The 26,493-nt window shown below is 39.9% G+C and overlaps 1 protein-coding gene and 1 long non-coding RNA gene across 6 annotated transcripts in view; one reads left to right on the forward strand and one right to left on the reverse strand.

Moving 5' to 3' along the window:
- The window catches only part of ASAP1 (ArfGAP with SH3 domain, ankyrin repeat and PH domain 1), a 403,505-nt gene that overhangs the window by 147,428 nt on the left and 229,584 nt on the right, over window positions 1-26,493 (reverse strand). For all 5 annotated transcript variants that reach the window (XM_032246627.1, XM_032246599.1, XM_032246607.1 and 2 more), the window contains one exon: window positions 25,858-26,003. In XM_032246627.1, coding sequence (XP_032102518.1) covers window positions 25,858-26,003 — 146 coding nt within the window. The remainder of the gene's footprint in view (window positions 1-25,857; window positions 26,004-26,493) is intronic.
- On the forward strand, window positions 16,105-16,533 carry LOC116529137. The gene is made up of 2 exons (XR_004259401.1): window positions 16,105-16,184; window positions 16,504-16,533. It is a non-coding gene; the product is annotated as an uncharacterized LOC116529137 (long non-coding RNA).

A 26,493-nucleotide genomic window follows, 5' to 3' on the forward strand; every position in this document is an offset into this window, starting at 1 on the left:
CATTATGCTATTATGTGTTAGGGGTAGAGGGAGAGAGTGGTGTGAGAAGGACCAAGCTGACTTGGGAGGGCTTTGTGCATGACTCTCTTAACCACATCTCTAAAGTGGAATATTATAACCTACTGCAAGCAGCTATTGTGAGAATGGACTTAGTTAATATGCGTAAAAAGTATGGCTGGGTACAGTGGTTCACGGTAATTCCAGCATGATCTGGGAGGCCCAGGTGAGTGGGTCATGAGGTCAAGAGATTGAGACCATCCTGGCCAACATGGTGAAACCCCATCTCTATTAAAATACAAAAATTAGCTGGGCGTGGTGGCACATGCCTGTAGTCCCAGCTACTTGGAAGGCTGGGTCAGGAGAATTGCCTGAACTCAGGTGGTGGAGGTTGCAGTAAGCCAAAATCAAGCCACTGCAGTCCAGCCTTACTAAACTCCAGCCTGGTGACAATGTGAGACTTCGTGTCAAAAAACAAACAAAAAAACAGTAATGTGCTAGCTTACTCCCTGACACCTAGGAAGTGCTGAATATATGTTTACTTTTTAAACGCTATAGGATGCTAATTATGAATAAGGTAATGTGGGAGCAAAGAGGGGCAGGGAATAGGAAGGCCTTCCCCTTTTTGCTCTTAACTTTTCCTTAACCCTTTACTGTTGTTTTCATCTTAGGCTTCCTGAAATTCTCAGTCATTCTATCTCTTTACTCTCCCTGAACACCAACTAATGTCATACACGAGGAAGGTTTCCCAATGCGTGTCACCACAGGGTTTGGATCAGAAACTATCACTTCTTTCTTATTTCAAAGATCAAGGGATTTCTACCAAGACAATTCTGTCTGTGATTTTGCCACCAGTCACACACCAACAACCTGGTTGGCAGGCCAGAGAGTTCTAGTCTGAAAGTCTATGTTCTGTGAGGCCCTAGCCTAGGACACTGGTTCTTGGGGAGTGGGGCAAAAAAATTAAAAATAAAAAAAATCTTAGCTATTACAACTGTTTGTGACCCTCCCAAATGGCCACACCATATAAATGGTATCAATTATGTCTATTATCTGTATTAAAATTTCATGGGGGGAGAGATGGGGGATCATGTCTAATAAGGCTCTTAGAGAAAAGGAGGATTGGATCATTATGAGGAAAAAAAAGGTTGAGCAACACTAACTGGGTCTGAGACTGAAAAAAAAAAAAAGATTAACAGAACTCACCCTCTGTTCTATATAGATTGCTGAAATAATTTACTCTGAGTCCTCAATTTCCTTCTTGAAGTATAATTTCCTAGGATCCCCCTATCCTGTGGGTCTTAGAAGTCTGGATGGATGATGGGTAAATAAGGTTGGAGGGGCCTGACTTGCCCTTCACTAGTTAAGCCATTGCCTACCTTTCCTCTGTTCATGGAGATCCTTACCTTATTTTTCTTCAAAGCACTTACTATCCCTACCCATTTGCATACATGTTTGTTTCCCTATTTATTGCTGTCTGTCTCTCCAGTTTGATTGCCAGTTTGAGAGTGGGATCTGTATGCTCACTGCTATATTCCCAGAACTTAGAACACTGCCTAGCACAGAGTAGGTGCTCAAAAAAGACTTGTAGAAGAAATGAAATACAAGATCATTTGTATACCAGGTTCTTCTCTACAGGGCTATCTACACTGATGGAAAGTTACATGTCTATCAATACGGCACTCGCTAAATAAATTACAGAGCTTCTAACAACCGCCAAAATATCAACAAAGCTCTTTATGCTTCACTTTGAAAATATCTCCAAGATAAATTTTTATGTGATAAAAGCATGGTACAAAATATTACTATGGTATGCAAGAATTTACGTAAGAAGGAGGAAAAAAGGCTGGGTAATCCCAGCACTTTGGGAGGCTGAGGCTGGTGGATCACTTGAGGCCAGGAGTTCAATACCAGCCTGGCCAAAATGGTGAAGCCCTGTCTCTACTACAAAATTAGCCAGGTGCGGTGCCACACACCCTAGCTACTCAGGAAGCTGAAACAGGAGAATCCCCTAAACCTAGGAGGCGGAGGTTACAGTGAGCCGAGATTGCATCACTGCACTTCAGCCTGAGCAACAGAGCAGGACTCCGTTTCCAAAAAAAAGAGGCAGGGGGAATTCTATGCTTTAATTATTTCTGAAAGAATACACAGAAATCTGTTGATACCAATTTCCTCCAAGGTTGGAAACTGGGCAAAGGAACAGAATGGAAGAGGAGACTTTTTGCATTAAAAAATAATAAAAATATGTAATGTACTATTTAAAAAGTCAAAAATTTAAAACAAAATATGAAAAGATACTGATTATAAAGAACCCCTTTTCAATTCTTTGTTCTTAATTATGGTTTGCATCAATGCCTCAAATTCTTTGCAAAATGAAGCAGAAAATTAAAAAAAAATTAATGTTATTAGTACCTTGATCTGACGACTGTATTATAAAATAACAATTAAATAATTATGAAACTCTGTGGTTAGTACTAAATGTGAGGGTTATGCCAAATGAAAAGTGCCTCAAAGCTATGTACTGATCACACACCAAACACATACAGTAACTTCTTTAAAAAAAAAAAAAAAAAACCGGTACAGGGTCTTCCCATGCTGGCCAGGCTGGTTGCATACTCCTGGCCTCACATAATCTGCCTGCCTCGGCCTCCCAAAGTGCGGGGATTACAGGCGTTAGCAACCACACTCAGCCACACACAGTAACTTTTTAATGTCATCATTGTGGTTAGGCATGAGGGGAAGACAGAAAAACCGCAAGAATTAAGAATTTCTCTGTGGTTATTTACACACCTTCTTGAGGGCTGATAAGAAATCATGAAGGCAAAACACGTATTAAGAATTCAGAATGTTCCCTGTGACTAGTCAATGAAAAGGCTACAGGAAAAAAAATATTAAAATTTACAAAGTCTTTCCAACTTATTTCCCAAGAAAAAGTAGGCTAATTTTAAGAACTGACAAAGGAATGTTTCTTAAGTGACAAGTGAACAGTAATTACCTGTGTCATTATAAAGAAACAAAGAAAGGTTAAAGAGAAAGCAGACCAATCTCAAGAGGAAGAAATTTTAGGAAATATTGGCGGGGGGGGTTTGCAAAAAAATTCCTTACTTGGAGATCTCAATGAAGGGAAAACTTATTCTCTGTTATTTTAGGCGATTACTGTGCAACAGAGATGGAGTATATAACTTCACAGTCATGGGACTCTATAAAATTTCCTGTTTTCATTTTATAGTTCTTTAAGGAATCCTTTATATTAGTGGTCCCCAACCTTTTTGGCACCAGAAACTGGTTTTGTGGAAGACAGTTTTTCCACAGATGGCAGGGAGTGGAGGAGTTGGTTTCAGGATGAAATTCTTCTACCTCAGATCATGAGGCATTAGTTAAATTCTCATAGAGTGTGCAATCTAGGTCCCTCACATTCACAGTTGACAATAGGGTTTGAGATCCTTTGAGAATCTAATGACACTGCTGATGTGACAGGAGGTGCTCAGGAGGCAATGCTTGCTCACCCACCGATCACTTCCTGCTATGTGGCCAGGTTTCTAACAGTTCCAGGGGTTGGAGGCCCCTTCTTTATATGACTTGAGAGTTTTACAAACTGATATGTAACAGTCATCTCCAAGGCACTTACAAAACAGCCAATATAATATAATATAATAACAATATCAGAAAACTTCCTGTATCATGTTTATCTTTAATAAATTTTTTAAAAAGCCTTTCAAATCCATTATATAATTATTTCCCATTGATTTTACTAAAATTCTATTGACTACTCTATCCCCATTTACTCGACTTCCAAATCATTTCCTTTTCTTTACTGATAAAGTGGAATTAACCTAAGTTCTTTACATGATTCAAGTCTATAAGAAGTTGAAGAGTATGTTTGTGAATGTATATATATTTTTTCATTTTATTAAGCAAACAATGCATTTAAAATCATTTCAGGGCCAGGAATGTTGGCTCATGCCTATAATCCAAGCACTTTGGGGGGCCAAGGTGTGAGTACTGCTTGAGACCAGGAGTTTGAGACCAGCCTGGGCAATACAGCAAGACCTCCATCTCTTTAGAAAGAAAAAAAATAAGATGAGCTGGGCATGATGGTGCATGCCTGTAGTTTCAGCTACTCAGGAGACTGAGGCAAAAGGAACACTTGAGCCCAGGACTGCAAGATTACAGTGAGCTATGATCCTGCCACTGCCTGAGTGATAGAATGAGAACATGGCTATTAAAAAAATTCCAGAATGATTAAAAAAATTCCAGAATGATATTTAAGTATGGTAAATAGTTTTGCTTTCTGAACAAATTGCTTTTAAATTCCCTTCCTCAAAAGAAGAGGTATTTTCCCTGCTAATACATACATCAAGCCTAACCAGAAATTTGGAGTAAATCAAACAGAGGGAGACTGAGGTCTACCTTTCATTATGCAAAGGGCACTTACCGAAGCAAGTAACTGTAATTAATATTAAACTTGAAAAAAACTACACATTTATTCTTCACAATTGCTTTAACACTGTCAGCAGTATACAAAAAATAGCCCCTGTTATCCCAGTCACTGGAAATGACTTCATAAACAGTTTTCCTCTGTATATACAAACATTTATCTTTTGCTCTGATTTTTTAAAATGTCTTTACAGCTTTACCACTAAAAGAAATAATCTCACTTATTGTTTACTGATTTATCACCTGTCTTTCCTCACTAGAAGGTTTGCTTCTTAAGGGGAGGCTCTGTATCTGTTTTGTTCACTAACTGATTAGATTCCAAAGAAGGAGTCAAGAAGCAGTTGTAGGCTAGGCACAGTGGCTCACACCTGTAAAGCACTTTGGGAGGCTGACACAGGCAGATCACCTGAGGTCAGGAGTTTGAGACCAGCCTGGTCAATGTGGTGAAAACCTGTCTCTATTAAAAATACAAAAACTAGTTGGGGGTGTGGTGGCAGGCACCTGTAATCCCAGCTACTCAGGAGACTGAGGCAGGAGAATCACTTGAACTTGGGAGGTGGTGGCTGCAGTGAGCTGAGCTTGCGCCATTGCACTCCAGTCTGGGTGACAAGAGAGAAACTCCATCTCAAAAAAAAAAAAAAAAAAAAAAAGAAGCAGTTGTATGTCACACTGTACTATCATTTCTGGCTTGCCTGAATTCTGCCTAACTCAGCTCCAAGCTCCTCAATGGGACTGTAGGCAAAGTGCCTTCAAGGGCTCACCCCAACGCCACCCTGTCCTGCTGGAGCAGCCAACCGGCAAAAAGACAATGAATCAGCAGGGCCTCATTTTTTCTTGCCTGTGAGAGGAGAGGAGAGCACAGCTATACAAATGGTACTTCCAGGACACCTACATGCACACAAGACTGTATTAATTAACGAGGACATAATTTGCTTGCTTTGTCATCTTGCATTAATTTTGACATTCCCTCTCTACTGCCCATTGGTTCTCTCTCTCCAGAATTGAAACAGTTTCTCTGAAACTAAGGCTAACGCAAATCTGCTGACTTGCTCAACACATTGGAAAATCCAATTAAAATAATGAGCCAGCTCCCAGCAGTTGTCTGCTATTCCCTGGTATAAATTGGGTATTCTGTCTAGTATATTAACTCCTTCATGCCCTAGAGAGTTATAATACCTTGAAGCTATTTAAAACGGGTGCCTCCTAAAGTGGCAGGTCAAAAAATAAAACTAAATACAAATAAAACTGATGCCTCATCATTAGGCTGCTCTCCAGGGTGCTGTGATACAGAGGAAAGAATCCCACAGGCATGTGGCCACTCGTCACTCCTGGCCTGAGTGAACTGGGAAAACTGTTTAACCTTGCTGGTGTCCCAGCACCTTCCTAAACTAGCCCATGCCATTGTGAGTGGATCGGGGCAGAACTGACAGCAACGGGCCAGGTGCAGTGACTCATCTGTAATCCCAGCACTTTGGGAGGCTGAGGCAGGTGGATTGCTTGAGCTCAGGAGTTGGAGACCTGCCTGGGCAACATGGTGAAACCCATCTCTACAAAAAAAATACAAAAATTAGCTGGGCGTGGTGCTGCATGCCTGTAGTCCCAGCTGCTTGGAAGGCTGACGTGGGAGGACTGCTTGAGCCCATGAGGTTGAGGTTGCCATTGTGCTCCAGCCTGGGCAACAGAATGAGATCCTGTCTCAAAAGAAAAAAAGAAAAGAACAGACGCCAATGAAGCTCCACTTTATACCAGGCCACAGAGGTCGCTGGTTTTATGCACAAAGTCTTATCACCCAGTAACCCTACAAGGTTTTACTAAATCACTTGGTCAAACCCACACAGCTAGTTGAGACATAGTGGATGCAAACGCAGGCAAAATGCCTGACACTACTGTAGAGCAAATGCTCAGACAGCAATAACCTACGCACACCCATAGAATGGCCCTATGGCAGACGCACATGAATGTGTGTTCTGAGCTAGGGAATCCCAGGAGTGGCAATTGTAGAAATTTGTTTCCAGTCTATGAGGAATGTCCGAGTGCCCAGCCCGTCCTGTTGAACATGGGCCATATAGAAGATTGAGGCCTTGAGTTTTGGGTTCCATGAAAGATGCCTGATGGAGGTGGTTAAGGGCAGTGTTAAGTGAAAATCCTATATAAGCTATATGCTGTTCACTAGTGGGTGCAGTTTTCCTGTCCAGCCTGCTACCACTGGAGTCTCCTGTATGTAAGCCCCTAATACACCTCATGTCTCATTTGCTGGCTCTGGGCCTTTTCTTCAGCCTCTTGAACCTGGTGCCTTCCCTACTGAGGCTAATAGGAGTTCAGCACAACTACTACATAATATCCCTTAATCAAATGTAAGTAGGTTTATTTTCATAATATTTTTTAATGTTTTGAGCCAGAGTCTCATCCTGTCGCCCAGGCTGGGGTGCAATCTTGGCTGACTGCAACCTCCACCTCCTGGGTTGAAGTGACTCTTCTGCCTCGGTCTTCTGAGTAGCTAGGATTACAGGTGCCCACTACCATGCCTAGCTAATCTATCTTTAGTAGAGACGGGGTTTCACCATGTTGGCTAGGCTAGTCTTGAACTCCTGACCTTGTGATTTGCCCACCTCAGCCTCCCAAAGTGCTAGGATTACAAGTATGAGCCAATGTGCCTGGCTTTTTTTTTTTTTTTTTTTTTTTGAGAAAAGTCTCACTCTGTTGCCCAGGCTGGAGTGCAGCCATGCTCACTGCAACCTCTGCCTCCTGGGTTTAAGGCAATTCTCCTGTCTCAGCCTCCCAAGTAGCTGGGACTACAGGCATCCACCACCATGCTCAGCTGACTTTCATATTTTTAGTAAAGATGGGGTTTCGCCATGTTAAATCACAAGACTCTTTACACTTGAAAGCTCAGCAGTAATAGTGAAAAAATGATAATGAGATAGCATTTCAGGTACTTTTAAGGCTGGCATGGGGAGCTCCAAAATATCCTTTCTATTACACCACATTCTCTCCATCTCACAGTTCCTGGTTCCCTGCCTTGTTCTGCAAGGCAGTCTCCATAAACTCTAAGATAATGCAGCCCATTATACCCTGTTCTAATCTAGGCGGAGCAGCCTGAATTTTATTTAAATGACAGAGAGTACTGTATTTACACCTCTGTAAAATGGGTCTTAGTCTCACTAGATTAATGAGGAAACAGGCTTAGAGAGGTTAGGTAACTCACCCAAGGTCAAACAATGAGTAAAGCGGATGGTCAGGTTATTAATTAAGGTTTTTACTGACTCCAAAGGCCATTCTCATTTCCTCTGTGCTCTGCTGTTACAGTGATCTTTTAAAGTGATTACCAGATTATATCATTCTCCTGCTTGAAACCCATCATTGGCTTCCTACTGAACTACATTAATATCCAAGCTCCCAATTTAGTTCTGGCCCTGTACCCATTCTCACTGCACTTCAACTCCTTTCTGCTTCTTAACCGACAGAGCTCTCTCCCTCTTTGCATGTGCTTTAGCATGTGTGTTTGGAACACTCTTCCTCTGTCTCCATGTCACTTCCTCAGTGAGGCCTTGACCATTCTAAATAATAAATAAGTCCCTTTTCCCTAATCTCCTGTTACTCTGGACCAGTGGCAGAACAGGTTCACTTTCACAGAGTACTGCACTTTACAATTACCTGTGTGTTCCTTTACTGTCTAGAGCAAAGCTTCTTGGAGGCAGAGGCTATGACTGCTTTGCCCACCACTGTGTTACATCAAACTCCTAAAGTATAGACATGTTATATATACTAAATAAAAATGCTTATTGATTAAGTAAATGGATGAATGAATTCCTCTCCAAATCAGGAGAGCTGCTCTAAAGCACCAGGTGTTACAGAACCTGAACCAGTTTTGGTTTTCCTGGAGTGCCCAGGACCAGAATGGGGGAAGAGGTAAGATTCAGGAGAGGGATAGGAGAGTTAGAATTGCTCCCAGGATATGGTTGGGAGTGACAGACCAAGGGCACCCCTCCCATCCTGCAGCTGTTAGGCTTTGTCTGACAAGAGGACAAGAAAGAATGAAGGTCAGGAGACCTGTTCTAGACTTGAACCTGCCTAGATGCTGAACCTAGACTTGAACCTAGCTGAGGATGTTTGGGGAGGTCACTTTCTGTGTCTGTCATCAACAAAGTGCAAGGTCACTAAAGTCTCTAAGACCTCTAAGGTACCTTCCAGTTACAACACTCTTACAGCTTAAAACGAGCTAGAGATACAACTGAATAAAGGAGAAAACAATTCCAGCTCAAATGGGTGAGAACTATAGGGAGACGCTCAAACTGCCTCAGAGACAGGGCAGCCCTGGTCCCCCACCAACAAAGTAACAAAAACAACCAAACAGTTCTGTGGTAAAGCTAGAGAGTTAGAAAAGCCCATTCGTAATTATTTAACAATTCTCAATTTTTTTAGTATAGTCGACAATGTTCACTATAAAACTCTGGCACAGTATAAACATAACCTTTTGAAAAAGTCTGAAATATTTCAAGAAAGTAAGCATCTTAATTTGATCAGAGCAAGGTGCCAACTATGACTTACTAGGGCCTTCGGCTACTGGCAGTTTTTCCCCATCCTCTGCCTCTTAAATGATTAGGAAGGAGGAGAAACAAATGCATTATAAACTGAATTAATGCAGTAATGACAACCAGTAACTAAATAATAAGTAATCATGAGATATGTAAAGATTTCAAATTATTACATTTTAGACAGTGATAAATGAAAATATTCAAAATAGGAGTCTGGGTAAACAAAATTATGGTGCAAACATAAGTGGGCATTCTATACAGTTTTTAGAATGTGCCTCTGAGTGGTAAGTGCTTCTGGGTTCCGCACACCTCTCTTCGGAGACTGCCAGGGGAAATGGGGGGAGAGGATCCCAGCTCGGGACCCTGCCCAAACGAGCCTTGATTTAGGAAGTGGTATGCTTCCAACTAAGCAAGGTTCTTAGGCTGCAGTATTTTACAAAACAGGGAAACAGTTTCAAAATATATAAGTGGAAAATCAGAGTGTAAAATAGCAGTATGAACCCAATGTTAAAAAAAATTCTATGACTTTACATATATGAGAAAAAGATGTTTAAATAGCAAAAAGTTTACAAAGAGGATACACACACACTCTCTCTCCTTAATAGATTATAAGATTATATTAGCTGGGCATGGTGGTGCGTGCCTGTAATCCCAGCGACTCAGGAGGCTGAGGCAGGAGAATTGCCTGAACCCAGGAGGCGGAGGTTGCGGTGAGCCGAGATCGCGCCATTGCACTCCAGCCTGGGTAACATGAGTGAAACTCCGTCTCAAAAAAAAAAAAAAAAAAAAAGATTACTGCTGATTTTTATTTTAGTTATTTTCCCCCATATTTTCTGAGTTTTCAACAGTGAAGTGGTATTATTTTGTACTTAGTTATTAAAAAGAAACACGACACAAAATCATGAGGGTGATACAATTAACCAGTCATCTATTTCTCATTCAACTTATTCTTTGATTATTTATTGTTACATGATGTAAATCAGATGGCATGTATAAAAGTAAAAACAGTCGGTAGTGGTGGCTCATGCCTGTAATCCAAGTACTTTGGAGGCCAAGGTGGGCGGATCACCTGAGGTCAGGAGTTCAAGACCACCCTGACCAACATGGTGAAACACCGTCTTTAAAAAAAAAAAAAAAAAGAAAGAAAAGAAAAAAAAAAGTAAAAACAATGTAAAAGTGAATTTGGTAGGGGAAAACAGTTGCAGCTTCTCTGTGATACTAGGAGATTCTGGATCTCTGTCCAGAATAACAATCCTTCCTAGCGGTTCTCAGAAGTGTGGTCCTCAAATAAGTAGTGTCAACATCATTTGGAAAATTGCTGGTTATGAAATCCTAGAACGAATTAATCAGAAACTCGAAGAGTGAGTCCCAACAACCTAGGTCAAGTTCTCAAGGTTTAATGGATGTGAGATCAAGTGAGAGAACCACTGCCTTAGACTAAAGGCTATCCAAGAGAAGGAAAGACATAGCCAGAGAGCAGAAATCACTTGCCCAAGGTCTGAGGCATAATTACAACGAAGAACAGAGGTACTGCTCTGGAAGATCTGGGACAACCCCAAGGAAAAATGCAAACCAAATTACATCATGTGCTAAAGGCATTCAGGACTTACAAAACTGCATTTAGGCAGAAAGTACATTTAACTGGAAATGCTAGAGAGAAAAATGGGTAGGTCTAAGAGAGACAGAGAATATGAGAATTCCTTAACTTAAAATAATGCAATTATATTTTATCTAATTCAATTTTGTAAATGGTGGGTTAGATTTAACATCATCTCCCACATCAAGTAAAAATGAAACTACCATTTCTCTGTGCATTATCTGCAACATCTGATTTCATTTGCTGATAATTATATGGAAAGGGGAAGCAGCTAAGATTTGTAAGAACGAGACAAAGGAGAAAGAAAAAGGAGGGGGTGTGCTATATAGCTAGGCTGTGGTCTGAGAACAATATCTCCACCCTAAGGATTTCTTTATTGTACTTAAAATGATAATAAGTTAGTTCATGATCAACTTTCAGACCTTTAATTTCATTTCCATGCATGGCATTTATAATTTGCTTTTTCCCTAGAATAAAACCATACTGCAATATTGAATCACATTTTCCTTGCTTTCACTGAACATCTTTACCACAGATTATGATCAACGTTTTGCAATATCTTTTACTCAGGATATACCCTCTTAACACAATTTTAAAAATTCAGTAAAATAAACATATGCAAGCACACAGGGCTTACCACGTACTAGGGTGACATAGTCATGTCTCACAGTAGACATTACTGTCTTCATTTAACTGACAAGAAAACAGAGACATCTCTGCTCCCTTTGCTTGGAAAGCCCTGTCCCGTCTGCTTGATCTATATTTTCATGCTGTAGGACTCATTTCACTTAATCCTCATTAAATCTTTCAGAAGTCAAAGAATCCACCTAAATGGTAACTCTGATATGCAGTTGTTTGACATATTTCAAAGCCTCCCTTGCAGAAAAGGAATCTTCTTAGCTATTACATTTGTGATGCCAACTGCTGCCAGGAAACCCCATGTGTGGGAAACCAAAAGCACGATGTTTTTAAAGTCTGGTCCTATACCCTTGTCCATCTTTCCCCGTAAAATTAAGGAGTGCTCTAGGGTAAACTATTAAAACATTATGTATAAGCAATCTGTTACATAGAAAATGACAGTCTTAGCACACAGTCTGGAACAGAGTGGGCACTTGGTAACTGCTGGCAGAGACAAAGACACACTTTAAGGAGAGTTTGTTTCTTTCTTACTGCTAAAGGATAGACTTTTACCTCACTCTTTATCAAGTGTATCAACCATTGCTTAATATCATTTAATGTTTCTATTTATGAAAACAGCCTCTGCTAGCTTAAGATAATAGAGTTTCATGAATATCTCTTAATTATTTGTGGTTCAGATAAAGAGTGCCTCCTCTGCAAAGCCTTCCTTGATACTCTTGCTTTCTAGATGAATGAATCAATCTGCCTCAGGTGACCTAGCTCGGGAAGTGGTAGAGCAGAGACATGAACTCAATTGTATCTGATTTCAATGTCAAGTTATTTCTGCCAATTCTCTGAATTTTCAGTTGCTTAACACATCTGGGGCAGTATGTCAATGAAAAGATCCACTTGTTTCTACTGAAAGGTGTAGTCAGATGCTAGTTCAAGACTGCATCAGTTGGCCATTTCTTCATGTTTAACCCTGAAGCTACGAAACGGTATAATCTAAAATGAAAAGCAAAGCAGCAACCAGCTTAAAAAGAATGAGAAATTACACACTGAAATATAAAGTAGAAATGAAATCATGTCATTTGCAGCAACATGGATGGAAATGGAAGTCATTATGGCAAGTGGGAAAAGCCAGGCACAGCAAGACAAACACTGCATGTTCGTACTCATGATAGGTAGGAGATAAAACACTTGGTTTTGTAGAGCAGAGAACAGAATAATAAATACCAAAGGCCAAGAAGGGTGTGTGGGTGGGAGGGGAGGATGAAGGGAGGTTGATTAGTGGGTACAAACATACAGTTAGATAGAAGAAATAAGCCCAATATTTGATAGCAAAGTAGAGTGACCATAGTTAGCAATAATGTATTGTATACTCAAAGAAGCTAAGAAGAGAGGATTTGACATGCTACTAACACACAGACATGATAAATACTCAAGGTGATGGATACCCCAAATACCCTGGCTTGATTTTACACATCTAACAAATACTCACAGGTACCCCATAAATATGTAAAATACTTTGTATCAGTAACAACGATGCATACAATCATAAAAAAATACACATATGGCAAAGAGAAGAAATCTATTATTTTTGATATCTCAGGAAAAAAAAGAAATTCTTGGAGGGCAGAAGTGAATTTGAATTAAACACACACACACACAAAAATGAAATGGATTACCTGGTCCAGCAAAACATCTAAATCAGCGTTTTCTGAAGTGGTTCCATGAAAAGTCAATGTTTCTTATACAACAACAAAGTCAGTGCTCAAATAAATTAGAAAGCACTGCATTGGACAAGTTTCTTTATAGCCTTGTTGCCAGGCAAGAAGAAGCCAAATGTACCAGACCCAGGAGGCCACTGTGTAAGGCTGTGCAAGGTGTACATGGCTCCAAGCACCCACCTGGCTTGTACAAGGGAAGCCTGACGTCCAGCCATGCTCCCCTCACTAACCTGTGTTTCCCCGTGCTGGCTGACATCAGCCCTGAAAAAGCACCGGCTGGGCTGTAGATCCCAACAGTCCGGATCTGGAATGGTGGCCCTGTCTGAGGGTCCTAGTATGTGAAAGTGAGGAGAGACTCAGAGGCAACATTGTGCAGAGGAATCCAAAGCCAGCTCAAGACAGAACATTTAATCTGAAGCAGCTAGGAAGAGTGGGAGATGCAGATAAAGGGTTATACCTGGGATGGAAAATGGCAAATCAAGGAAGAGTGGAAGGGATCAAAGAAGTGAATGCAGGGCAGAGTTTGACAGAATTCTCTGTTAAGAAAGGAAGAAAGACCTGCATTTACTTTTTGCAATGTACCTCCAGATCTGGACCTGGAGAAAGCTCTGGATCCTTTTGGGACAAAGGTCATGCAGACAGAAGACTGTTAATTCTCTCCAATCAGCATTTGCCTTATCTTTATAACATCACTGTCAAATGTTTTAATTGCTGTTCTTTAAGCCAATACAACTTTTAACTTAATTTAAAGGTAAATTTTACATTATGTCCACAAAAGGATGTCCATATCTTTTGAGAGGTGGTACCGTGTACTCTGGAGCAGGGGTCCCCAACCCCTAGGCCATGAACGGGTATAGGTCTGTGGCCTGTCAGGAATTGGGCCACACAGCGGGAGGTGAGTGGTGGGCTATGGAGGGAAGCTGAGCTCCGCCTCCTGTTAGATCAAGGGCAGTATTAGATTCTCACAGGAGAGGGAACCCTATTGTGAAGAGCACATTCAAGGGTTCTAGGTCGCATGCTACTTATGAGAATCTAATGATAAATGTAATACGCTCGGATCATCCCCAAACCATCCTCCCTGCTACCCCTCATCTGTGGAAAAACTGTCATCCACAAAACTGATCCCTGGTGCCAAAAAGGTTGGGGACCACTGCGCTAGAACAGACCACCTGGGTTTGAATGCTGAATCTGAGATTTACTTAACTCTGTGACTCAGTTTTCTGAGCTCTTAAATAAAGGTAACTATGGTTACTACCTAGTAGGGCTGCTGTGAGGAGTAAATGAGGCTATATACATATGAGACAGAGAGGATAACGCTCACCCAATACTCCATTGCTCCCTCCCATTTCCGTGGGTCTCCTGCAGCTAGGTAGGTGGGGCCAAAAACACAGTTCAAACCAATTAACTACAACATCTAGGAAAACTGTGAAAAGTATGCATATGCTTCTCTAGTCTCTCTCTTCCCCTGTAGAGAAGGGGGAGCTTCCATGCCTCTAAGTCTATGAGTTGCTGTTACTAAGTAGAACAAACCCCCTCGGTAGACATGTCACATGTGAAGGAAATGAACCATGTTAAGCAACAGAGATTTGGGGGTTTATTTATTATTGCAGTATATCCTAGCCTATCTTAACCAATAAAACATGTAAAGTACTCAAGTGCCCAGTGTCTGGCATACAGTTACCACACTATAAAGACAAGGTCTTGTTATCAGTATTATTTGTATAGCAAAAGTTAACCATAAAAATAAAAATAATGCAAACTTCACTTGCCTTAAGGCTGTGAGGTGAGACCAGCTCTTTTACCAAAAAGATAATGATTAGCAAATGTTGTTAGAGACACCACAAAGCATTCCAGTACCAATCATTCTTAAAGTTCAATCCTTTCCTATGGTCAATGAAACTTTGCTCCAATAAGCGACAGTTTTTCTTCTCCCTTCCTCACTCTCTCTTTCTCTTCTTTCTTCCTCTCATACAGAACCACAGCTCAAACCAAATGCTGTTTTGTGAGTCTGTCTCAAGTGAAATAACAGTAGACAACTAAATACACATACTGCATGCATACACACTTTAGACAAGTGCTATTAACAGCATGCAAAAGCCACAAGCTGAAAATGCAATCCAATTTAAAATGTATTATTTGAAATCCTACCGTGAAACATTGAATGCAAATCCTTAAAGGAAAAAAAAAAAAAAAAAAGCCAAAACAGAAACCATTTCCAAATTCAGCCTGAGGTATACACTAGGATATCTGTTTATTGGATGTATTTAAGACAAACTCTACCTGTATTGACAAATAGAAAATTCAAATAATCAGCTATGGTCCAGATACATAATAAAATAGTGTGCAGACTGTTAAAACAATTTTGCAGTTTACTTATGTGGTCATGGAAGACTATCATGCTTCAAACCAAAACCAAAACAAAAACCTGAGTTCACAAAATATACATATAATACACGGCTTCTTTTTTTTTAGTTGAAACTCATTTAACAGCAAAACCTGTCCTGACTTCATTTGTTGGTAATCTCTGATTAAGGTGGGGCACCTAATAGTCTTTATTTATCCCACTTCATGTGAATATTCACTTTTCACTGCAGACATAAAACTGTGTTGAATTATAAGTACCTTCCCAGGAAGTCACTAGGGGGTATGCTGCATGATATAAGGCATGTACACGCTGTCATCCTTCTGAAATCTGTAGAACTCTGAATTTTGGAATAAATCTAACTCCAAGGATTTTGGACCTGAATGAGATATATATCCACACCTGCAGCTTTCTATGCAAATTAGCAGTATCTCTGTGTATAAATCCACAAAATTGTTTCAAAGAAAATACTATACTCTTAAATATTAACAGAAGCTAGAATTATATAATCTTTAAAAACTTTCCATATTTATATTTTTATAGAAATATATGTATGATTTATCTAATAGAAGAGATTAAAAAAAAAAAACCACCTTTCCCTCTTATCCACCCATCAACCCACATGGACAGATCTCATTTCACAAAATGTCCCACAGTATTAATTGGTAGTGAGGCATGTCAGGACATGAGGGGATACCTGGTAGATCAAATACTGAAATCTGCCAATGATGGATGATCACTTTTTAAAAAAATAAGGTTTAAAAAATGTCATTATATAGTTCAGGGCACCCAGAAGCTACCAATTTTACCATTAGGCACATCCATGCTTTCCATACTTTTCAACACTTCAAAGAACTTGAGAAATAATCTGCTGGCTGCAAATCTAGATCCAACCTGGAAGTTATCAGGTATTCTTTTTTTTTTTTTTTTTTTTTTTACGGGGGGTTTTTCTCGTTTTCCCCCGGGCGGGGTGCAATGGTAATGATCTCGGCTCACCGCAACCTCCGCCTCCTGGGTTCAGGCAATTCTCCTGCCTCAGCCTCCTGAGTAGCCAGGATTACAGGCATGCACCACCATGCCCAGCTAATGTTTTGTATTTTTAGTACAGATGGGGTTTCACCATGTTGACCAGGATGATCTCGATCTCTTGACCTCGTGATCCACCCGCCTTGGCCTCCCAAAGTGCTGGGATTACAGGCTTGAGCCACCGCGCCCGCCAGTTATCAGATATTCTTATTTGAGGGGAAAGAAAAGAAGTTAAAAAAAAAAAAAAAACTTTAACACCAACCACAATACCCTACAGTCAGAGATTGCAAACAGGAAATGCTATGCAGCTGGAGAAATCTTTGCTTTGCTTCAACAGCTCTGAAGCAATAACTGTTCTCCAACTGTTTAAAGAGACACAAGTTATAGAACTGTCCAAAGGCTTTAGGAGAGAAGCAACCAGATGCATGATGACTCCTGGATGAACTAGAATGCTTCTGGGTGACTCCCACTATTTTAAAAAGAATTTACATACATTTTCTAAAACCATTGCTACCTTGGGACTTTCAAAGGGTATGACATTTAAATGGTTTTCCTCTGTCCATTGAGAATGTATTTCAATCCACCAGTTATTTCTTTCCTGACTCATTTTGTGGTTTCGGTATTAAATGGATGCAATTCTCTGTTGACTTCTTAACTTCTTAACTTCTTTGCTAGGATGACAGGAATGATGCCTGATGCTGGGAGTAGAGCGGACCCAGCATTGCTTAGCAAGCAATGATTTTATTGCTTTCCTTTCCATGGTTAAAAAAAAAAAAAGATTAAACATAATTTTTCTGTACTATACATTTAATCAAACCAACAACAAAACCACTTAGAAACTGCTAAAACTCAGGAGCATTCTGCTTTCTTTTTCTTTTTTTAAACGAGAAAGCTGCATTGCAAAGAGGGCCTTTATCATCAATACATTAACTACTAAAGGGGGACTCAAAGTAGAAGGAATGGAATGTATAAAGACATGGAAGCATGAAATCGTATATATTCCAGGAACAACAAATCATTTGTTATGTCTGGAGCTGGCTTTGATTAGGAAGGCATCTTTAATGAGAGAAAGGATAAGTTCAGAAAGATTGCAAGTCAACTAAACAAACACTTAAATTTCTTTTAAAAAAATGTCACTATCTATTAAGCACATTCTATGAACCGGATGCTCTGATAGGTATTTCACATAAAGTATTTCGAAAAATGTCAAGAGAATACAAACTTCAAGAGGATATGGCCCTTATCTGCCTTGTCTGTGTTCTTCTCACTGCTGTATCCCTACTGCCTACCCACAGTGCTTATGTAGAATCTTAATAAATAATTCAATGAATCATAAATGAACACAGGGAGGGATTATTAGACTCTTTTTATAAAAATGAAGAAACCAAGACTCAAAGAACTCAACAAGGCCACAGAAGTAAGAAGATGCTGAGTAATTATTTTTACACAGGCCTCATTAAAATCAAAGCCCATGCACTTAAAACTATGCCTCAAATATAGTAAAAACAACAGCAACAGAATAGATCTTGCCCATGTTTCTCTGGCTTCTCACCACTAAGAGGCAGCATTCCCTAGATATATTCAATCATGACAACTAGACTCACTTCTGGGAGGAAAGAGCTAATCATTCTACTTCTGTGGAATAGTGACCACATATAGAACTTTAACTAGAGGGAGAAGTTCACCGGAAAGAGAAAGACTGTTGTAGAAAACCTACAAAAGTGCGAAGGAAGCGGGACTGGGGACTGCAGATCAGGTGTTTCAAAGAGTATCAGAGAAGTGAGAGTTTGATTTGTGTTCTGCACATTTGTTTTACACTGAAATTTTTACATAATCATGTATTACTAAACATTTTCCCTCTTTGAACAATAATCTGATAGTTTATACTTTTATTTTGAAAAAATTGCAGACTCATCAAAAAATTGTAAAACTAGTAGAGAGGTCCCTTGTGCCCATCAACCAGCTTCCCCCAATAGTAACATCTTATATATGCTAAATAGTACATTATCAAAATGAAAAAATAAACATGGTGCAAGACAACTAGGCCACAGACCTTGCTAGAATTACTGGGGGGCATTTTGTCACATGTATAGATAACTACAACCATCACCACCATCAAGATATCAAACTGTTCCATCAACACAAAGGAACTCCCTTAGGTCACACTGCTATTCCCTTTCCTAACCGCAGGTAACTACTGATCTGCTCTCCATCTTTGTAATTTTGGATGACTTTGACTTTAGTCATAAAAATACACAAATGGCAAGGTTATCTTATTTAAAGTCACTCTTTTAGGGAACTTTTTTCACTTTAAGGCAATAAAAGCTTACAGGGGTATAAGGAACATGGATGTAAAACACAAAGATCTTGTAAGTACTTGGGTTATCCTTGATTGTCTTTCTGCCTGGGTAGCTGATTTGGCATTCTGCAGATGTCACTGCACTGGCTCTCATAACAGGAAGGGGCTGAGGATGCAACGGGGACGAAGGCTGATCTGCCAATGATGAGAAATTCACTATGTGGGGCTCTCAGATAAGTCACATTCTATTGAGCTTCTGAATCTATGGCTCGACCCAACTTGGGAAAGTGTGTCTGCTCTAGTGCCAGTACTACATGAAATTTAGCAAATACGAAATTGCTTAGAACGTATCATCTATTTGCCACCCCCCAACCAAAAAAAAGATACAGACAAAAGGACTAGAAAAACAAACTCCAAATGTCAATTATAGTTATCTCTGATTAGAGGGAATATGAAAGAGAAATTACAATTCCCCAATAGGCATGTGTTCTTTTTATAATACAAAGTCCCCTGTTAGTGGCTATTAATACCACAGTAATACTAATATTAATGTAGCCTATTAATACTATAATAATCCAGTGTGTATAAAGGATTTGCAGGTTACAATATTTTTCACATGAATGGTATGATTTCATCCCTACACAACCAATAAGGTATGTAGAGAAGGTAATTTCCCCCATTTATTAGTGAAGAAATTTGTCTGTAAGTTAGGCAGCATTAATCTACTTAATAGTAGGGCTGACACCAGTGGTTTTAAAGCATGATGCCTAGGCCCCCAGAGGTTTCCAAGGTCCAAATTATTTCCATAACAATACTAAGAGGTTATCTGAATTTTTTACTGTGTTGACATTTGCACTGACAGTGCAAAAGCAACAGTGAGTAAAACAGCTGGTGCCTTAAGCATTAATCAAGGCACTGCCACAAACTGGAGTTAATGTATTCTTCATGGTCTTGCTCTTGCAGTAAAAAAAAAAAGAAAGGCTATTTTCATTTAAGAATGACCATATTGAAAAAGTAAAAATGATTTTTATCACATCTTGACCCTCAAATTCAATCTTTTAACGTTCTGTTTAATGAAACAGGAAGTATGCATAAAGCCCTTTTTAGGTATATCAAAATATGACGGTTGTTTTGAGGAAAAGCACTTACGTAATTTTTTGAGTTGCAAGTTGAAATAATGAGCTTTGTTTTTTAGTGGAACACCGTTTTTTTTTTTTGAAAGAAAGACTAGCAAACTACAGTTACTCAGACTCCGGTATTTGCCAAACACGTCTTTGAAAATGAAAGAAGTGAGCTTAACATCTCAAGGCAAACAACTGAGAGCATTTATTGCTAATGATAAAAACAGAGCTTTCAGAGAAAGCTACAGTTTTGGAAAACCAAGAGCTGACAGCTTCCAAATAATGTTCCTTTACGTGGTTTCAGATTCATACCGTCAATAACATTTAAGGAAGGACTACTTGCCAAATTTTCATGTAGTATCATAGAATACCTGAAATGGCTCTTATTTATTTATTTCTAATTTTCTTTCTGAGACAGAGTCTCGCTCTGTTGCCAGGGTGGAATGCACTACAACCTCCGCCTCCTGGGTTCAAGCAATTCTCCTGCCTCAACTTCCTAAGCAGCTGGGACTACAGGAGCGTGCCACCATGCCCAGCTAATATTTTGTATTTTTAGTAGAGACAGGGTTTCACCATGTTGACCAGGATGGTCTCGATCTCTTAACCTCATGATCTGCCTGCCTTGGCCTCCCAAAGTGCTGGAATTACAGGCGTGAGCCACTGTGCCTGGCCCTGAAATGGCTCTTAAAATACTCTTCTCTTTTCCCAATACATTCCTGTGTGAGGCCTTATTTTCCATATACCTCAACCAAAACAATAAATTGCAACAAAATGAATACAGAAGTAGACAAGAAAATCTAGCTACCTTCTATTAAGTTGGCTTTAAAGGGATTTGCAAAAATGTCAAACAATGCCACCCTTCTAATGTTTTCTGGTTTGAGAAAATAGCTATTTTTCCATAAAAACAGATTTTTAAAGTGTGTTTATTATTTTAAAATACATAATACATATGAAAAATTTCTCAGTTTTAATTTCTAAGACAGTAAATATGGATATAAATAGCCTACATAAATAAAAACTACATGGTGTCCTCAGTCACTTTTAAGATTCAGGTACTGGGCCAGGTGTGGTGGCTCACGCCTGTAATCTCAGCACTCTGGGAGGCCGAGGCGGTGGATCATGAGGTCAAGAGATCGAGACCAACCTGGCCAAGATGGTGAAACCCTGTCTCTACTAAAAATACAAAAATTAGCTGGGTGTGGTACAGGCGCCTGTAGTCTCAGCTACTTGGGAGGCTGAGGCAGGAGAATCGCTTGAACCCAGCAGGCGGAGGTTATAGTGAGCGGAGATCACGCCACTGCACTCTAGCCTGGGTGACGAGCAAAACTCCATCTCAAAAAAAAGAAAAAAGAAAAAAAAAAAAAAAAAGATTGAGGTCCTAAGACCAAAAAGTTTGATAACTACCATCTAACAATCTAACACTCTCTTTCCAATATGCTATTACTCATCAATGAGAGAAATCAAAGGACAAAAATAGCCAAGAAAGTACCTTGCAGGCTAAACACAGTAGTTTAATGATCACCAGGACAGGCCCTGGTCACTGTGTCAGATGGGCCTTTACCACCCACATAATCTATCAAGGCAATGTAATTTGTGGGACGGCATCACTGAAACAAGGCAGGATCTGTAGCCACAGGGCTTGAGCTCAATCCCTAATTGCACCATTTTGCAGGCATGTATTTTTTGAAGATTTGGTGTACCTGTCTCTAAAATGGGATATGACTGATAGCTGTCTTTACATTGAGTTACCTTAAAAATAAAATGAGAAGATGTAAATAACAATGGAGGTTTGTATTTGTGAAACAAATTGTGTCAGGTATTGTGGTGGTGATTCACTTCTCTGATCTGAATGAAATCCTGCCACTACCAAGAAACAGTCACTCTTATTATTTATTTTTAGAGATAAGGGAACTAGCATTAGAAAAGTTAAGTGACTTGCCAAAGGCCATAAAGCTAGTGAGGTGGGAGCTGGGATTCCAGGTGTGATTGAGACCAAAACTGATGATCCTCCAACCACCCTTGCTTCATAGCTTCTCAAATCCTACATTACAAGGTAGAAGAACTTTTTATAAGAACCATTTTCTATAATTCGGAGGGGCGGGGAGTAAGAAAAGGAAGTTACTTTAAAATTGACTTAGTGCATCAACTGTGGTAAGGGCTCACAGAGTAATCAGCTATAATTCCAATCCTTTTTGCAGTCCTCAGATGTCTGGTTAATTAAAAACAGACTTAGCCCCATGCAGTGTTAATGCCAACATCTTTGTAGGTAACTCTTGGGAGTTTTCACATAACACCTCACTTGATCATCCTACTTTCTACAATCACAGACAGTTCAGAAAAAGAAAAAAAAAAAAACAAAAAACCCGAAGCATCTCAATAATGGTTGAGATAGTTACCATCATTGAGTGCACTGACTATTTTTTAAGACCACTCTCCCACCTGGAAACTGCTAAACACAATACACTTGCAATAGTGATTTCTTACAACTAACAAATAATGTTTTTCTCATCTAGGGTTAGTCAAAAGCTGAAAGCTAGTAAGAGACCTGGCCCGCAAATTTATCCTTTCCTTTTTCTCTATAAACCTAAGTAATGTTTTAGTATAAACTATTAAAATACTCTTCATAAGCAATACTTAATTTGAAAATGACATTTTTTAGGATTTATCATATACCTTGGAACATAACAGACTTTTGGTACTTGTTGGTTGAATTGAGAATACAATTTACAAAGTCTAAAATGTACTGAATACCTTCACCTACTTTAGTTTCTACATTTCAACTGTGTCAGTTTGCTTAATGTTTCTGGCCTTCACTAGCCTAAGAGAACAGGATTTTGGGGAATCTTCTGAGAAGTATGGGTTCACATTTGGCTACTCCTGAGCCCCAGGAGGATGGGCTGCAGGTGCTGCACAAAGATCCAGAACCCTCACCCCCTTGGGGGGAGTTGGCTTTCTCGGAGCCCTCTGCTCCAACGCATGGTGGCCCTATCAGTCTGTCTAGTTTGCTCTTCCCTTTCCTGGAAAAGCATAGAAAGGGAAGCAGCAAGTTGCTGGCTGTTGTCAAGTTGTGTAAACTCCTGGGACTGCCTTTTTATTCAATCAGAATAATGTTTTCTTAGTAACCAAACTACAGTAGAAACTGATTCTTCTTACTGACTCCCTCACCAGGAATGCTACCACCACTTTCAGAGGCAAAATTTGTTTTTCTTTATTAAATGAATTAGGCTTTCCAGCAATTTCCTTTAGATTTTTCTTAAACTTCTACTCCTTAAAGGGGAGTGCATGTAAAAAAAAGGGGCCATAGCTTGGGGTATGTATATGGGAGTAGCTTGATCAGTACTTCTGCTTAGGGAAACAACACAACCAGAGCACGAGGTGACAGAGGTAGGGTATTGTAGAAAAGCAAAGACAATGGATTCAGAGACCGAATGTTTGTGTTGAAGTCTGTAATACATACTAATAGTGTAAATGAACAAGTTACATATCTCAATGTGCCTCAGTTTCATTATCTGGATTAAAGGTAGAGTAACCATTACTTTAGGATTGTTGTAGTGTCTTCAAAGAAATAATCCACATAACACACCCACCAAACTGCCAGGTTCATCAAGAGCATTCAATAAATCTCAGCTGGTTTTGTACGAAGGTGAGCAAATGTATTAGATGAGCAAATACAGATGATGAATGCTGGCCTGAATGGCCACTGAGCTGTGTGTATGGCACATATACACACAGTTGAAAGGAATCTGTAGTGTAGCAAAGTGTAGAGATGAATTGGTCCAGGAACGTCGGAGGTAATGGCTCCTAGGCCAAATGCATTTGGTCTCTTGGAAGCTAAAGCAAGCTATCCATGTGAAAACACCCATCTCAGAGAAAACAGAACTTGGCCAAGCAAGTCCTTTACCAGCTATGACCAAAGTGAACTGTCAGAGTCCTGTTTCGTTTCCTCTCTTTCTACCACACCACATTTTGAGCAAGGCCTCCAGCGAAAGCGCAGGCAATGCTCAGAGGGAACGAAACCAAGGGTGCTTCTCTGCATAAATAAGGTTTATATAATCTAAAATTTATAAAAATATCATGGATTTGTTAAATTCCAAAGCACAGAAACACTGGAGCCTAAGTTTAAAATTATACTTTCCAACTTTTTGAAAATAAGAAATATTTCTATATTCAATATTCATTTGCTTTCAGATTTGCTTATTTACTGCGTAAGATTAATTCAATGGCATAAATCACCCATTAGAAAAAGTGTCAGGAAGACAGAAACATACACACATATATTTATTTATTGTGATAGAGAAAAAGAATATTGTAATTGGCCGAATAGGTTAATAGAGTGTAGAAAGGTAGTTTTCATTTTTACAAATAGGTTTTCTTCATCTGTAAACTAACCTTTTGTATCCAACAGATTTATGACAAATTATCACCTAAGGTCACAAAAGCCTACAGTATTTGATATGTAAATAACGGAACTAGGCTAAGGACTTCTTCGGCATGAGTTCTGGATCCTTAAAGGAGGTGAAAGTATAATACCAAGAGACTGGCAGAGAAGAAGAGAAAACAGCTCCTCTTCTCCAGGGCAGAGCTAACTTGGAAATGCATGATATAAATAGTTTTCCTTTGGTACCTTTCAACCTCATGGTACCCCCTTCTCTGGGGACTTAGGAGAAAAGAGCCTAAATTATTTCACTTAGAGGTATGGGTGTCTCTTAGAGAAATAATTTCATCCCCCAAAACCAACAAAATCTAAATGATCAGTCAATGTGGTGTTACCTAGAACCTTTATAAGTGTGTACATGCCGGGCGCGGTGGCTCAAGCCTGTAATCCCAGCACTTTGGGAGGCCGAGGCGGGTGGATCACGAGGTCAAGAGATCGAGACCATCCTGGTCAACATGGTGAAACCCCGTCTCTACTAAAAATACAAAAAATCAGCTGGGCATGGTGGCACATGCCTAATCCCAGCTACTCAGGAGGCTGAGGCAGGAGAATTGCCTGAACCCAGGAGGCGGAGGTTGCGGTGAGCTGAGATCGCGCCATTGCACTCCAGCCTGGGCAACAAGAGCGAAACTCCGTCTCAAAATCGGAAGAGAAAAAAAAAAAAAGTGTGTACATGATGTGAGGGCTGGGGAGAGGGGTGCAGTACAACACGGGATGCCCACACACAACTGCTTGGGAAATAGGTTCCTCCATTACCCCCATCTCTGGGTCTGTCTCCTGGGGCCAGCACCTCTAGTGTTTTGGATCTTTAGGGATTCTTCTTGTCATCTACTTCTGAAACCAGAGATTCCCTAAATCTCAAAACCCTTTTCTTGCTTGGGGGTTAAAAGGATGTGGGGAGTTAAGGGAGGTTCATTATTTATAAATCAGAAACCAAAATGCATGATCACCTTCACACACAAGTGATATATTACTTTCTTTTTTTTTTTGAGACAGAGTCTCGCTCTGGCGCCAGGTGCCAGGCTGGAGTACAGTGGCGCGATCTGGGCTCACTGCAACCTCTGACTCCTGGGTTCAAGCAATTCTCCTGCCTCAGCCTCCTGAGCAGCCGGGAGTACAGATGTGCACCACCATGCCCAGCTAATTTTTATATTTTAGTAGACGGGTTTTCACTATGTTGGCCAAGATGGTCTCGATCTCTTGACCTCGTGATCTGCCCACCTTGGCCTCCCAAAGTGCTGGGAGTGCTGGCATGAGCCACTGCACCCGGCCGAGATACATTACTTCCAATATGTATTTCCAATGTCTGTGTGACACAGAAACCATCATTATTCTTTTAGCCAATTAAAAAGCAGAAGTTTCTGAAGGTTAGCTTTTAAAAAATCAATGGTAGAGATGTGGAAGAGAATTCAGGTTAAGCAGTTTCTCTCTCAGCTTCAATAAACCTACTCTAACAGCTGGGCCAAAGGTACAAATTACAGGAATTTCACAATGGGATTTTCTTTAAGCAAATCCTAAGTGACTAAAAACCTTTTTAGTTGAGGTGTAGAAGTCACCTAGGACTAAAAAGCTTTTTTGTTTTTTATTTCTCACCCCAGGACCAAGAATTGAGGGGGAAGAATTATTGAAATGTTCTCTCTATATGACGTTACACTTTGGAAAGGTTGTAATTCTTTTTATTCATATATGAAATGTCTTACCAGATTTTTCAGCAGTGTGGACAGTTCCTTTGTAAGAGTAGAAAACTTGACAAACGCGGTGCCAAGGTCAGGGTTGTCTCGACTTAAAAAATTACTCCCAAACTTATCAAGAACTTGTGCATAGTTTTCTTCATTTTGTACATGATCTAAAAACAAAAAAGAAGAAAGCAGTCTGAGCTATTATTTGCCACAATAAATAGTTTGAAAACTGATCATTACAAATTCTCGAAAGGGAAGCATAAACTGTATCAATTACTTATTGCACACATCCAAAAGGTGGTTAGGAGTACACTAAATATTCTAACTCATTCTATTAAGGAGGATTTTCCCTTTTTGTCTCGGAGAATTTAGCACATTTATATTCCAGCTAATCCACTAATTCCCAATAGACTGAGGGGTCAAATTATCTCACATTTTCAAGCAATTAAGGAACTATGAATGGCTGAGTGTGGTGGCTCACGCCTACAATCCTAGAACGTTGGGGGCGCTAAGGCAGGCAGGTCACTTGAGCCCAGGAGTTCAAGAACTAGCCTGGGCAATATGGCAAGACCCATCTCCACAAAAAATTAAAAATTAGCTGGGTGTTATGGCATGCGCCTGTGGTCTCAGCTACTTGGGAAGCTGGAGCTTGGGAAG

The sequence above is a fragment of the Sapajus apella genome, unplaced genomic scaffold, assembly GCF_009761245.1.
Source record: "Sapajus apella isolate SASKATOON/1434 unplaced genomic scaffold, GSC_monkey_1.0 scaffold3, whole genome shotgun sequence".
Taxonomy (NCBI): Eukaryota; Metazoa; Chordata; class Mammalia; order Primates; family Cebidae; genus Sapajus; species Sapajus apella.